Here is a 16,028-nt window from a genome sequence, read left to right as displayed (position 1 = left end):
AAAAGAGCGACACTGGTTTATTAATGTTGTTCTGTTTAACGTTTAGTAATATTCAGAGAGTTATTAATGGTATTTTTTCTCAGTGATATGTGATTGAATATAATATATTATACGAGAAATGCGGAACGCAGATTGCAGTTAGATAATTATCTAAAGATACTTACTAGAAATAGTTTCTGTAAATTTCAGACGATTCTTCTCACCTGAATTTCTGCCTTTCCTTGATTTTATGCGAACATATATATATATGTATTTGTATGTTTATATTCATGTATTTCCGACGTTTGAGAATAAAAGTGGTTTCATTAAAATGTTTACCTTAAATTAGTACAAACAGTTGCTTAAAATTCAACTAAATTGTCACATTGCCTCTTTCCTTGTGTAGTATATGTGTTAATTTCGTCACGAAATAATTTACCACTATTTCTGATATGCTTATTTGTTTTTTTAAGATTTGACTGCTTTGCAACTATAGTTGTAATTACTATACAATTATATGTGAATGTTTTTTTAATGATATTTAGAAAGTTTAAGAATTGCATTTGTTTCTTTAGTTGACATTAAATATTCGTGGTTGAAATCAAGATTCTGAGGCATTTTACTGACCATGATTTTATTATTTGATGACTTTGATTCCATTAGTTTGATATTACTTTATTGTCAATTTCAATATTGTTTATAAAGTAAACAGTAATATTTTTTCAACAATAGATAATTGTTAGAGCAACTCATTTCAATATTTTTACTATTTACAGTGGAAAAATGTGACAAAGTTGTGCGTTTCCGTGTGTATAATAAATTTTTGTTGATTCTATTTTTTAAAATTCTATGCAAGGATCTTGTAGTGTTCTAAAAGGAATTATGTCGATTTTGGCAGTTGGTTATTTTCAGGCAGTGATAAAGCTGCAACGTTGTCTTTTATTATAATTATTGTATATAGCAACAAGCATGTGAGTAATTTGATTTTAAAAAAAATGCTTTTGTTAAGCATTGAAATTATTATCTGAAAGTTGATCATGAAAAAGTATTTATATTTTGACACAGTTTGATTTTGTAGTTTAAAATGTTTTTTTGAAAAATTTGCATAAAATTATCAAATATAAGTTTCACATGATTTCATTATTTATTTTTTTATGTAATCAAGTTTAGTAATGACTTGCTGATATGCTTTATATGAAGCGGTTAATACATATCAGTGAACCAACATTCGATTTAAAACGATTGATGAATATGAATTTTATTTTTGTAAGATATTAAGCACTTTGTACTGGGTTGTTCTTTAAAAACTGTAGTCCATTAAGAATGAGGGAAATATATTTTTGTGTACTTTGCTTTAGCATTGTCATTGCATATTGAGACATTATATTGAATTTCACACAAAATTCAAACAAATTCAAATTCAGCAGAATTCTACGAAATACCACTACGTAATGCGTAAGTAAATAGTCGAATGTATAACCATTATCGTGAAATCCAACAGGAAATATGCAAATTCTGCTATTAATTGATGTTATGTATGATTTAATTTTATTGAACTATTTTAACAAGCCTTTACGTTTCAGATTTTGCTCCACAATTCCATTATTTTGGCTTTGGAACAGAAACGCTCAGCGTTCAGTTGTTGTAACAATAGCTAATGATCATTTGTAAAGTGGCTTTTGATGATGAATGGCGGTCATTCAGTGGTATGTAAGTATGTATTTCGTACAATGCAGGATATTTATGTGTATGAAAATGCCATGTATTTCATAGCGAGTATGAGTTTCATAAGAATTATGCTTCTACGAGCAGTACGTAATGTTTTCTTTTAACTCGGTAACCCCAAAATTATTTCTCGTTTTGTAAATTGCGTAACTACTGTTAGCTTTCTCCTACCTAGTCAACGTTTTGTCACTGCTGAAGAGCTTCATCAAGCGACGCAGTTCTGATGATATGAAACAAAGCACGTAAAATTAGTATCAGAACAACTTGTAAAACATAGTTTAGTAATTGCTATTAAGTAAAATCAAGAGCACCGTAAAGTATTGCGAAGCTGTACTTTATGATAGATATCAGTTTTATTTCGAACAGCACACATTTCAACAGTTTGAAGCAAATACAAATCTTGGTGCAGAAATGCAGTGTACAGGTTTGCAGTATAGAACCTCTGCAATTTACTGAACATATTTAAATGAAAATTATGCGACCTTCAACACCGGTCCACACTGGACTACTAGTTCTGAAAAAATCAATCACTAGCTCAGTATCAGTGAAATTCAACAGCTTATGATTTGGAACATTCGGAAACACCGAAAAATCGTCTCCTCCGTCTGCCATGAAAGTTGAAATGAGCAAACGATATGATTCTTCAGCATCCCAGTTCTTGTAAATGGGAATTGGACAATCTGCGCAACGTAGTTGTAATGAATGTACGCGACTTCCCACGGGCATGGATAAATTGTATGCAACTCTAGCACCGGACATTTGAAGAAATCGACCCCACGGTCCATCTGGCCAATACTCAGAAACACTGTTTTCAAAAACTTCCATTAGTTGTCGTCCAGTAACTTCTAGTAACTTGAACTGAGTACCAAAAGGCATGATTGAATAAGCGTCTTCCAAAGTAACGTTCCCGGAATAACGTTTCAGATAATTTCTTATTCCACCGGAATTGATCAGCGCAATCGGTGCTGGTGCCCAAGAATCGCCGTTTTCAGTCAGTCGTATGTCAGATTCTTTCATCACTTTGCGAACCAAGTGATCAGTTAGCATATTTCCCAAATTGCATTCTTGAAGGCGGCAAGTACTGAAACGTCCGTCGATTTTTACTGCCGTAGATCCAATCACTGTGCTGGTAATCTCATGTAATTGATGTTTGTAAGTTGCTAGAATATTTTCCATTTCTCTGCTTGCGTGGAAACGATTGTCAAGTAGAATTGGATTTCCGTCCCATTTAGTAACTTGATCTAATTCTTTGTCATATTCAACTTTCAAAAAGCCAAGATATTTTCCAAATGCGTAATCTGTTACAACAAGGCATGGTTTGCCTTGATCCTTGTATATTTCAGGATATGGACCTTGAATTTCTTCAACTGATGGTTGTTTACCACTGTACAAAAATGTATTGGTATGTCCTCCGACAACTATATCGATATTTGGTACTTTCTGACAAATTAATCTGTCCATTTGAATGCCTGAATGTCCTACTGCGATGATCATGTTGACACCCTGTTCTTTTAATTGAGATGCAACTTTTGTTAGCACTTCAATTTCATCTTCAAATTCTACTTCATGGGCTTTTGATAATTTTTTAGTCAACGGTGTTACATATCCAATAACTCCCACTTTGACATCGTCAAAGGTGAATATTGTGTACGGTTTGAGGAGAGCTTGTAGTTCTTCATTATCACTGGCAACATTAGCAGCCATAATTGGAAATTTTGCTTCTCTGAGTAATGGAAGTAAACCAGCAAGAGCATGATCGAATTCGTGATTGCCAAGTGCCATCGCATCGTAGCCAATGACGTTCATTACTTCAACAACTGCTTGGTGTCGAAATAGCACATACCACAACGTTCCTTGATATTGGTCACCAGCATCAAAAAGGAGGACGTTTTCTTCTTCTTCTCGTATTCTTCTAACCGCTGTTATTCGTTTAGCCGCTCCGCCAAAGCATTCATTTGCTTCTATATCACTTGCACTGCAGTCTTTCAAATCATTGTTGAAACTGTTAATTTTATTAATTATTGACATATTCCACAAATGGATACATATATATATTTATTTATTTGAACTTACGGGGTGAATCTTGCGTGGACATCATTAGTGTGTAATATTGTTAACTTTAACGATTGAGCTGTCCAACAAAAAATAAGACTGAGAAACCAGTGCTTATTCGTTTGGTATACCATTATGAAATCTAAAATTTTTAAACTTTGAATTTCGATATCAGATAATCATATTGCTTTTATAGGTAGTGATAATTATTCTGATAGTTCAGAATATTTAGTTTCAAGTGAAATGCTCAAAATTTTGTTTATTGCTTCAAAATTTGTTTCAATAATAATTCTGTTTGTTTCTTTTTTATTTTTATTTTTTCAAGTTTCAATTTAATCTCAGTCATTCATTAAAGCAGTTGAATTTTACTGCAGTATTGGAGTATGAATATTGAGATATATTTTGAGAAATTTATTCTTTATTGATAATTTAATCTTTTCTGTTTAATTACTTGTTTTGAAAGTAGAAGGTGTTTTTTTCAGCTCTTGCAATGATTATGCAAAAATTTTCTTTCTCTGCGTTTCATTTAAGAATGTTTCGGTGATTCTTTGCATGCTGCTAATGTAAATTGGTGGTATTTGTAATGCTATTTACTGTTGAACATGTTACTTTGAATGTTGATAATCGTATAAAGTGAAACTGTTTGTTTTGTTTAGGCTTTACTCTTCTTAATATTTATCTGTGCATATTTATCATCAGAATATTATGTGTGCTAATACGAATTGGTACTCTGTTCTACATAACATCTAAAGCTATAGTAGAAAGTGATTTTAGCAGTTAATTTAATTTAATTTTCTTTTAAATTAATTGTAAGTGCATAATTGATTTATTATAAATTCAGAAGTGCTATATTTTAATGATGTATTATTGTAATCAGTCGCTGGCTATCAGTTGCGTACTTAAGCAGATTGAAAAACCTGATAAAAAGCAACTGTCATTAAGATTTTATCCGTATGAGAACTTACTTTTTCTTGTTGAGAAAGTGAATCTTTCTGTTTGTCACTATGTTATAATTTTTGAATAGTTATGATGATATAATTTTGAAAAGTCAGCATTAAAATAAGTAAAAATCTAGTTTTATTTAAACGTAGAATGAATGGATAACGCTGCATAATTTGTGAAACAGGTTAATTTTATAACAACTGTTTTTATTGAAGAAGCATTTGAAATGATTTGTTTGAACGCAGTTGGTGTGTTATTTGAAGTCACTTGCACTTTTGTAACTTGATTACAACTGGATATTTCATACAAATGTTTCAGGTCAAAGCAAAATGATTTTCATATTTGCTTTCATATTGCACTATTATACATTGGTTTAGTTGGTTAAAAAGTCTTGTTTTTAAAATGATATGATTTGTACACTTAGTAAGGAGTGTGTTGTTGTTCTTTTCTGAAATGAAGCATCAGTTTTGCATAAAAAAGCTCTAAATGCATATTATTAACTTATGTATATGAATATTTCGAATATATTGATAATTTATAACTTTTCTTTTCTTCATATTGTTTGTTATCAATTTTTCAGTAAAATAAATTGTTTTGCTTTACCAGAGATCTGACGAGCTTGCAGATTACTTTTGTGCAATATTTGAAATTGAAATATTTTCAAATTTACGTTAATTAATTTATAAGAATAACTTTAGCAAAGGCATTTTTTTAATGTTTGATCAAATATTTGATTAACTGCACAACCGTTTTTGCTCATCAATTTATGCATTTAAAAATGCTAGATGAATGTTTTAATGAAAATCTTTATTGCAGTTGTTAGATTATCGTTTAAATTAGAACAAAAATAAAAATTTTTATAATTCATATTTTTATTTGTTTTTAACAAATTATGGTTTTATTATTCAGTTATTACATCCGCGAAGGTGTGAAATTGCTGTACCTGATGTTCACTTTTGTGTGCTCCGTTGTTCAATTATTTGAGGCTGCGCAAGCTTTTGTTTCATTTGTATTCAAATTTTTGTTAAGCAAATATTGACGAAGCTTGATGAATTTGAATTAGTGGAATTTATTTTTATCAATACAGCATATTCTGTAAATTTGTTTTAAAATCATCAGTTGCAATTGTGGAATCTATGAAGTAAGTATGTGAATATTTGGTAATAATTGTTCCATTATTGTTTGATCAATGGTTTTGCCTTTGCTTATTGTGATCGATCTTGCATTGCTTTCTACGTTTTTGAAATTAAAATAATTATTTCTCATGAACTATAGAGAGTAGAGGAAAATGGGAAACTGGTTTTAGCATTTTAAAGTTTATTGATGCTAGCGCTATACGTGATTTTAATTATTAAAAATAAATGCTATTTAATCATTGATACAACAGTTTGCTGTGAGTTTGTAATTTTGCAAGCAATTTAACTGTGTATTTGTCGACGGTGTTTTGCTTGTTTAGAGCATTCATTTGAAACTAGTATTGGATGATTAAACTTATTGACTTGATACGCTATATTTTCGAAAATATTTTACCTTTTTTATTTGATAATATTCTATTATACATTGCAGTGTTTATACATGAATGTATGCAATATGAAAAACAGAAATTTTTTTAACTAATAAAGGAACACTGTTCAGCTAAATTATAAATTAGCAAAAAATACAATGAAATGGTAATATTTATATTCTTATATGCATTGAATTCTTTTAAATAGGCTGCTTTTTACAATTCAGTAAATGATGGATGCGGTTTGTTATTCAACTTGTAAACATAGCTTATAAACTAAACTGAACTAAATGTAAAATTGAAAGGAAAGCAGCATTAACGAATGCTGTCTATCTAATGTTGGTTATTCGTTTTTCTGTTTGTTAGTTTACATGACAATGCAATCTTATATACAACTTATTGGCCTTAAATTATAATTATTGAAAAGAAATTCAAACATTTATGAAGCTTTATAATTGACTTAACGACTTTTTGTCATATCTATCTTATGTTTTTATTAATATACTTTAAAGTAATTATTTAATTGAATAACTTCTGGCTTATATATTTGTAAATTTGTGCGAAATGTTTATAATATTTTGTAGTATATTTGAATGAAAAGCTGCTATTGAAGCAAGTAGAATAGAGAAGTTAAATTAAACATGAATTTCATGGAGTACTGTAGTTTATGATGCTTAAATGTCTTATTAATAGAATGAGCTGTTGCTGTACGCAATCATGATCAATAATTATTTGAAACTTTAAATTTAATAATAATAATAATAATTGAACAGTACAAATTATCTACTGTTAGCTTGCCAGCTATGTTTCAAGTCTCACTGTTTTCCAGTAGTTATTTATAAGTTTCAATATAGCACTTCCTTGACTGGGATAATAATGGCAATAATTGTTTTCGGTACAAAATTAAACTAGCTTAATGAAACATTCGAATGACGTTATATTTGCTTAGAAAATATGGGAAATCTTCAACGTTGAATCTCAGAGGAATAGATTCTTATATTGATTGATGCATTGTATTAGTGATTTTAGCTTTTATACAATATTATTTTCGTTAAAATACGTTTAACTGAGGCTTCTTCGTTTGATTTCACCCTCAAATTCTAATTGATCACCTGAAGTTATAAAGTAGATATGTAACGATTTGATAATTAGATATTTCATTTATGTCTCAGTTGAATGATCTGCAGAATTCAAAGTGAAATAGATAATTTTATCGAAATTGGCAAAAATCAGATTATTTCTAAATTAAATTTGGAACTTCGATTCAATTGTAAAAATCGGTGATTAATTTTTTTTTCAAATAATACTATGTTTAGACGAATGTATTCAAAGATAAGATTTAAATTTGTTTGGAATATTTTATGGAAATTGATCGGCGCGAAAAATATTTGAACATTGAAATTTAAACTTCTTCCAATTTACTTTGACTTTATTTTGTTCAAATTCCATTAATGAACAATTTTCATCTTTGGGCTTTAATTTGCGAAGAAAGAACGTTGTCAATTTCTTCTGACATCTGTGCGCTTTTGCCGCTCAAGGCTTTCGGCTGTGTGGATGTTTTGCCTTTTGGCAAGTCAACTATTTTTCTTTTGCCATTTAGTATCAAAGAAATAATGCATTTCGCTTTATTTTATTTCATTCATAATTTAATACTGATTACATTTTTACAAGGAAAAAGACAAACAGAAAAGTTAAAAGGGATTTTCACTGCGAAATGCGAAATTTCAATCGAAATTATTTAGCTTGTTGAGCAAAAGAAGTTGGTTGCTCTCTGGTTGTAAAGGGTGGGGGATGGAGAGGGGGAAGCAATTATTATTATTATTATTAATTTTTGATAAAATTATTTTTCCCATCTCAAGTAGAAATTGAACAAATTCTCCACCGTTGTAGTCCACGCACAGGGCCTACTCGTAAGGCTGCGTTGAGCAATACTGGTCTTTGTGCGAGCCAACCAACAAAATAGAATATAACAGAACACTGACAATCAATATGAGAATTCAGTCGTCGACTTTGATAAGCATTTTATCACCAGCAAACATAAAATGGAGATAAATAAACAGACATTAAAAACACGGTATATTCAAACAGTACAAGCAAGAACTTGTGTTCCGTATGCCAAAATTATCAGCAGCAATTTCAAGAATCGGCCAGCGGATCATAATCAGGTCCTTGGGCAATTTTTTCATCGAGAAGGCGAAAAAATTCAATCTGACTACTAGTCAAATTATGGCTGCAACAAATTTGCATTTATTCCCTCTTCTTGTTGTTGTTTACAACTTACCCAGCTCGACTGTACGGTGCTCCGGTGATACGAAAATTGTCCACCTCAGATCCGACTGCATTGTGCTCTGGCAATGCTGGCATCGTGACTCCTCGACGCAAGGTGCTTTTACTTGAACGTGAACTACTACTGCAGGCCGTCGTCATACCCTGATTGTTTTTCTCACTCACTACAACACCAGTGACGTTGAAATATGCTAATAATACTTGAAAATCAAAAAAAATCACTTGTAACAGGTTGGTTGGAATTGAACGGTGAATCTGTCGATGTGGAAGAACGAGCTGTTGCGGTTGCAGTTGCAAGGGTGGATTTATTTTCGCTCGATCTGTCAGTTGTAGGGGTGTGGGCTTTACGCCACAAATTTCTGATGCTGGTGAAGCGACCTTTGCCAGAATTGTGTTTGGTCGATTTTGCTGCTTGGAGTCGCATCAACGACTTACCAGCTACACATCCCATTTGCTTGTTCTGCCATTTGCTTCGACGTTTCAGTATCAATTGCAATTCTGTGGACGAACGACAACGCCTTGGGCTTGACCGAGAGAAAATTTCCAAGCGAATCGTCCTCACTGGTCGTCATGTAATATGTGAATATAGCAGCGGCTGCTCTCAAAAGAAATGCTAAATAAGAGTCGACTAGAAAAAATATCGATTCCCATTGAACCACTCGTCAAACTGCATATATACATATATACACGCTCCTTCCTTGATTGCAACAATAACAACAACATAACAACGATAACAACAGCATTGAAAATTGCTTGGATTTATTTAAGAAAAAAAATTTCTTTTTTCAACACATATTTTAATATGCTAAAAATATATTACTCGTTGAATTTTAAGTTAATGAGATTACAATAAATTATTTCAAATGAAATCACCCTTCCTTCCTTCCTTCAGTATTATTTATTCTATGATACAAACATACTGCGTGTACAAGGTATATGGAACTCTATTGAAAACAAATAGCAAATAAATAAATAAATGCATATCTGAATGCCGTTTTTTGATGTTGAGAGTTGAAGTTTTCCGTGTTGCATCGATTTGCTGAGACTTTTGCAAAACGGAAACCCCTTGATCAAATATATATGACACACGCCTGCAATTCTGAAGCACCGTTGTGAATACTTTAATCCAATCAAGTGGAGTGAAGCAATTTTGTTCTGTTTTACATTTTTATTTTTCAATCTCTTTTCTACAATTTTACATGCTCATCAATTGCATGTTGTAGTTTTATGGTCGATTTCCATCCATCATCAATCACAATACAAGTTCCACAATGATCGGTTTATAATTATAAATAGAAAAAGAATACTGAAGCAAAATGTCTCTTCTATTTCAAACAGTACAACATCCAAGCTCGGGCTGTTGTTTCATTATACAATCGTACAAATTGTTCTTAGTCATTTGTATTGAACGAGCAATTATTAGCATAGAAATATGCTTCACTTAAAGAAACATTATCACTATTCATTGCAATTTCTGGTGCTTAATTTTCACTGTTTTTGCATACAGATGATTGTGATCGTTCAGAAATGAAAATTTTCAGCCAACAATTCAAGTGGAACTTTTTGTACTTTGAAAATGTTCAATGATTTGCCCAAGTGAGCGTGTAATTGATTTTTAAGCTGATGATGAATACTTTTGTTATTAAACAAGTGCGCAGCGCTTGAACCATTCTTTGGCTGAATCAGCGTTAAACATTTCCCACTTATACGCTTCTGCGTTCTGTCAATTTTTATCATGCGGACATGGAAAAAAATTTGCAATTTATACAATTGAAACTGTAGCGATGCATTGATAATCAAGTGTCAATATTAAGAGTTGAAAAAATAACATGTAATACTTTTGATTAATGTAAATTGAGTTTTCAGTTTTTTTAAAAAAAATAATTTTAATATTCAAAAGATGTTTTAAAGGAGAAAATTTGTTTTTAATTTCACAACTTTCTCATTTTGGACGATAGATTTTTACGTGCTGAAAGCATAAATCAAATTGTTCGAAAAATGGATCTGCTTTTTTAATATACAATTTTCCACCGATACGGCTGTTCTTTTTTATTTCTCAACAATTTGAACATTGTAAACAATTGTAGAGTAAGAAAATTGAAAAATAAAATGTATTGAAATAAATAATTTTCAATTACAATATCACGTCGGTTAATGTACTTTAATGTAAACGCCTGATGAAGTGCAATTTTACCATTTGCGGAACAATGAAACATGCTTGGGCAATAAATTATGTCTTTTGCTATTGATCAGCTGCATTATCGGATGATAATCATTTGTAATAGTTGTTGATCGATAAAATTATCGCGCAGCATGCAGCAAAATGACTGATGTTTGTATGTATGCTTGTGAGTGAGAAAAAATTATCTTCGAAATTTAATATATACATCAAATAAGCTGAAACGTAGAATTATTATTAAACGTCAGCGATAGACGGGATAATTTTCCAAATGGCATAGCCATTACGAAAAATCTGTTTTTTTTCTGCTTACGTTAATTGCATTGTTCATTACTAAATTCATAAAAGAAGAGAAAATGAAACTACTGAATATGGTTTCATTTTGTAGAAGCTAATTTGGATTATCTGGATTCGCATCTGTACCATAATAAATAACAACTTGGCTGAAAAAAGATGTTCAATTGTATTTCACCGTAATAATAGTTTTCTGTTGCATTGCATGTAATAAGCTATGTTTTGTTCAACGGGATATGTTTGTTTGTTTGTTTTTTTAAATTCAAAAATTATTCCAATGAATTAATTAGTTATAAATAGCAATTATGACTGTTCCAATCGTTCCGTTTTATATTCGATCAATACTCACTCACTTTCTTCACGGACATGCAACTTTTTGCTCTTCTCTTCAACGCAAAATTGCTCTGGTTACGTAGAGTTTGATTTTTAAATAAATTTTTTTCAATTTTCAATTAAAATTGAAAAAGATTTTTTTTGGGAATGTTAAAAAATGTTCACCAATCTGATCGGAACAACAAAACTTTCGAGGATGAAGCAGCTCTTGGGAGTATAATTTGAATTTTAAACGCTTTCGACAAGTGAAGCAGAGTCTCGATCTCGAGTCTCGATCAAGCAAAGCATCATCGACGGCGCTTTCATCATCATCAAAAGGATTGATTTCCTGCTTTTCCGGCCAAATGAAAGAAGCCACTTTGCAGCAGCACCGCTTTCAGCAAGCGACATTTATGCAAAATAATGCTGAAAACCATCTGTACTTACTTGTATTTTTTCTATCACTAAATTATTTCCATTGCGTCTCGTTTCAATGGGAAATTTACACTCAAACCAATGCCACTTTTTGCATTTTATTTCAACATTTGACGTCTTGTTTCCAATTTTCAAAATCAAAGACTATTTCTTTTTAATTTTTCCAAAATTTCTCTTCAATTAATCAAAAAGCATCCACTAATTTAGCTTAATTACAAAACTAATTAAAAATTAGGATAATTTTGATTATTGACACAAAATGTTCGATTGAATTATTGGAATAAATGAAATTTTCAAAATATTTGTATAACAAATTTTCCAATACTGTTGATATAGCATAAAATAATTTAATATTGACATTCATTACAGGGCGATTTTTTAAATAATGCTGGAAATGTTTCAAATGCTGCAAATCTTTAATTCTGCTGCAGTTGACTCATTTTTCAACTGCTTTTTCTTCATATTCACATTCACTCTTGCGAAGCTTTTATTTTTTTACAGTATGCAAATTTGAAATATATGTTTACTAATTACAAAAATCTGCATGATAAATGAATAAATTGCATTATGTAAGAGTAATTAAATAATTTTCCACATATTATTGTTTAATTGGAAAAATGTAACGTCACATTTCAGCTCAAATTACGCACAAAAACTCTAATTATTTTTTTCTAGAAGTTGAAAACATGAATGTTATACAAATTAACATGATAAAGTTCACCTGAGCTTAACGCACGCTTCAGAACTTTATTTTTAAATAATTTATATTAATCACAAACACTGTAATTTAAAAATGATTTCCAAGTTATATATTTACTGTAATTGGTTGCCAGCATAAGAAAAATTTTGAAGTTTGTCTGTTGCTGATTGTATAATTCAATGGTAAACTGTGCATTCAGAAATGTTAAAGTTATAATTATAAATGTTAATATTTAGTTCTTTTCGCTGTTTACGCGTCAGTATAATCGCTCGACGTTAATTTTACCAAGGCATTTGCAAACGAGTTGGCGTATGCTTTTACCATCCCGTCTTCTGTGTTCAGAATCAACGCCGGTTGAAGAAATTGATAATGACCAGGGAAAAATGGCTTCAGTAAATTTGGAGGAATTGGGTACGAATGATGTGGAGAAAAGAAAGAATAAACTTCGGCCTATACATCCTTGGCCCGTCAGTGTAAAATATATGGAAAGCGAAGGTATTTATTGAATAATTTGATTTTTCAAAGTACTAATTTTTAAATTCTAGCCTACAAACAAACGTATGGTAATAATCTGATCTGGGTTTTGTACCGTCGGAACATGAAAGGTCCTATGCACATGCTATCAAGAACCAGACCAAATTGTGTTGACGGAGATGGTCGTTTCAGGACAAACTATCCATGTCCAATTTGTCGCGATGAATATTTGGTCGTTGATTACCGTGTTTGTTTTAAATTTGACTTGGTTTTTTTTAAGAAACAAAGAATTTGAAAAAATTATTTTTAGAATATTAAACTTTTACAACAGTTCATCATTCCGCAAACAGGCCAACTTGTGGAGAGTCGAAAATCTGGCTTGTGTGGGCATCAGTATTTGAAGTTGAGAGTGGAAATTGCGAAAGCCACTGATTGTGGTATGCAAAAAGCTATTGTATTGTAATCATGCGAGTAAAAATTGTTTCTTTTTTAGGCTACATCCCTTTTACGGTCCCATTCCGCAATTACGATTACTCGGAATATTATTCGTGGTGGCCTAAGGGTGACAATGATCATTTCGTAGAAGAAGAACCAGAATTTCCTGCTATCGAACAACAGTCGCCAAAGTTGGTCTATCCAACTCACAATCCTGATGTTTTTCCGAATATGATACGGCGCAGGCGGAATCCTTTTAAACAGAGCCCGTATCGATCCGGTGATCGAAGACGATAAATGATGCATGCAGCTATTTGGAAATTTTGAATTTTTGAAAATGTACGTTTAGCATTGATTGGCTTGTTTATGAAGCTTTGTCAGGCATAAAATCAGCGTTATGAAACTGAAATGTCGTTTGTGATGAAAATTTTGTTCTGTCATAATGATCGTCATTACAATAACGTAAAAATAGCAGTATAATAATTTCGTAGACATGACGGCGAATTATTGAACTAAATTTAATATTTTATTAAGTTAAATTTGTTAATATTTATGAGATAAAACATTTATTGAATTACTTTTCTGTATTTTGTATTCTATGGTGTTGTTTTTTTTTTATTAAAAGATATTATTTTCAGATTCTGAAAGGTTTCAAACAAGAAGACGTATGCTGAAATACTATCATGTAATCAAAGGTATGATTATACATATATTTTTTTTGCATTATATTCTTGTTAAGAATTATTTTTAATCTTACTGTAAGTGACAGTATTCATATTATTGAAAGATAAGTTATTTGCTTTTGAAATGCACAAAAATTTTCTGTGGGCGGCAGTTTAGTTTTGTTCTTGAAATGATTATTAAAATGAAGTAGTTTGGTATATTTTGTGGGTTATTTAAAGTAAATTAATTGTAGCTATTAATTAGCTGAATCCTTTAAAAATGTTATCAAATAAGTTTGTTTATTTTTCCGTTCACTGCTATTAATGATATTGATTTGTTAGAAATGAATTTCTACAATATTTTAAACTATTTATGTTGATTATTTGATAATTACAAATAGATTTAAATTTTTGTTCAGTTTCTTTTCGAATGTCATGCTTAGATTCTACAGTCAGTTGGTTTTAAGATCTTTTATTCAAATGTGCATTATTTTCTGCATTTTCATAATTTAATTGTATGTTCGGCAGTGGGTTCATTAAGTTAGCTTTCTGTCTTTCAATTGCAATGATTAGTTTTGAAATGACCGCGCTGGATTGATTTGCGCAATCAATTATATCGTTGTAATATTAAATAATAGAAACAAGACCGTCAAGTTTTGCAAGCAGATCGATTGTTTGAGGTGGTCCACGGTTTGTGCAGTTCTCTAGCTTTAGAAATCCCGCATTCATTGATTTGTATGTCAGAATTTTAATCCGAAATCCTGTTTTAAAAAATTGCAGAATTTTTTCATTTTTACAATTTTCAATTAATGCATTTTTACTGGAGATTGATTTTTTTGAGATCGTATATTCATTTTTTATGGTTAGGGCGCAGTTAGTGTTGGCTTTTGTGTGATGAAGATGAAATTTATACTTCAGTAATATCGAAAAACCATTGTGAATTATTTGCATGAATTTTGAATGCAATTGATTCCTTCTTTTTCTGTCATTCGATATTAACAAACAGTATGTTTTGGATGATTTGGTTGCGATAGTTTAACTAGAGAAATGCATCCGAAACAGAGAACAGTATTTTGTGGAGAGCGTTTATTTGAAGCATTAACAGACATAAGAAATTCAGCTAATGTAGTATTAATTTCAATATGTTATGTCGCTGGAAATGATCACACTGTGTTGTTGAAAAGATAGTTTGCTTTAACCAACGTTTGCAGCTGGCTATACGTTTGCGTACAAAGTTGGTTGTTCAATTATGAGCATGGCATTTTTGTTTTGAGATGTTAGCATGGGTTTATTATGCTAAAATTTAAAAATAGTTAATTACTAATAAAGCATAGTAATTTTATAGTTGGATTTAATTTATTGCTTGTTGAATAGTGAACGAAAAAGAACTGTTGCTTTGGTGAATTTGTGTGAAATATGAATGCATTTTCAAGTGTCTAGTGAAACTGATTTATTGAGCACTTTTGGAGTAGTCATTTTTCTCAAATGCTAATTTTAGAAATGCGAGTTTTCCACTTTGCTAAGACAGTTACATTGTGTTGATTGGTATTCGATTATCAAGTGCTAGTGTCTGTGGAGATATATTTGCTTGTAATAAATTGCAATGAGCATTTTGAAGTGATAAATTAGCTTTTCAAAATAATGTAATAATTTTGCTTGGACTCAAATACTTTGAAACGAAGAGATAATAAAAAAGTACTAAAATTAAATAATGAGAAATTCTGTTTTTTTTTTCTTCAAAATTATATTTCTTCAGGGGTTCCTCAGGGAATGGTGTTTATTTTTAAAGAAGCACCACGGATAATGCTTTAAATTGTCGTCAGTATGTGTGTGATGCATGATTATTCTTCAGAACTTTATCGTGAGATATGTTACATTGTTTTGTTGTTCTTATTGTTGAAATTCAGTCTTCGAGTGCATTGAATTCAAAGCTTGCCGATGTTAACAATTGATAAGTGATAAAAAGAAGTTCCGCAGTTTGACAATGCTTTGACTTTGTTGCTTCAACACTGATCGATTATTATCCAATTAAACACTTAAACGTAAAAC

The 16,028-nt window shown here is 30.9% G+C and overlaps 5 protein-coding genes across 5 annotated transcripts; 3 read left to right on the top strand and 2 right to left on the bottom strand.

The window, feature by feature from the left end:
- Positions 1-2,005: 2,005 nt before the first annotated feature.
- On the bottom strand, positions 2,006-3,890 carry Tsp_06021 (5'-nucleotidase (Ecto-5'-nucleotidase)). Its single transcript, XM_003380259.1, has 3 exons — positions 3,778-3,890; positions 2,236-3,706; positions 2,006-2,146 (listed from the first exon to the last, which is right to left on the bottom strand). Exons 1-3 carry the CDS (start codon positions 3,888-3,890, stop codon positions 2,006-2,008), a joined length of 1,725 nt encoding a protein of 574 aa, XP_003380307.1.
- A 449-nt stretch (positions 3,891-4,339) lies between these two features.
- On the top strand, positions 4,340-6,053 carry Tsp_06022 (conserved hypothetical protein). Its single transcript, XM_003380258.1, has 4 exons — positions 4,340-4,360; positions 4,598-4,738; positions 5,608-5,665; positions 5,974-6,053. The coding sequence occupies exons 1-4, from the start codon at positions 4,340-4,342 to the stop codon at positions 6,051-6,053; spliced, it is 300 nt and encodes a 99-aa protein (XP_003380306.1).
- A 2,261-nt stretch (positions 6,054-8,314) lies between these two features.
- Positions 8,315-9,105, top strand: Tsp_06023 (conserved hypothetical protein). Its single transcript, XM_003380257.1, has 2 exons — positions 8,315-8,585; positions 8,720-9,105. Exons 1-2 carry the CDS (start codon positions 8,315-8,317, stop codon positions 9,103-9,105), a joined length of 657 nt encoding a protein of 218 aa, XP_003380305.1.
- Positions 9,106-12,093: 2,988 nt separating this feature from the next.
- Tsp_06024 (putative ribosomal protein S18) lies at positions 12,094-13,614 on the top strand. The gene is made up of 5 exons (XM_003380256.1): positions 12,094-12,208; positions 12,751-12,903; positions 12,954-13,129; positions 13,193-13,319; positions 13,376-13,614. The coding sequence occupies exons 1-5, from the start codon at positions 12,094-12,096 to the stop codon at positions 13,612-13,614; spliced, it is 810 nt and encodes a 269-aa protein (XP_003380304.1).
- A 992-nt stretch (positions 13,615-14,606) lies between these two features.
- Positions 14,607-15,263, bottom strand: Tsp_06025 (conserved hypothetical protein). Its single transcript, XM_003380255.1, has 2 exons — positions 15,211-15,263; positions 14,607-14,799 (listed from the first exon to the last, which is right to left on the bottom strand). Exons 1-2 carry the CDS (start codon positions 15,261-15,263, stop codon positions 14,607-14,609), a joined length of 246 nt encoding a protein of 81 aa, XP_003380303.1.
- Positions 15,264-16,028: the final 765 nt, after the last annotated feature.

Source organism: Trichinella spiralis (assembly GCF_000181795.1).
Source record: "Trichinella spiralis strain ISS 195 chromosome Unknown Scfld2, whole genome shotgun sequence".
In the NCBI taxonomy this organism is placed as follows: Eukaryota; Metazoa; Nematoda; class Enoplea; order Trichinellida; family Trichinellidae; genus Trichinella; species Trichinella spiralis.
The sequence above is the reverse complement of the archived record's forward strand: the minus strand, read 5'-3'. Positions and strand labels throughout refer to the sequence as shown.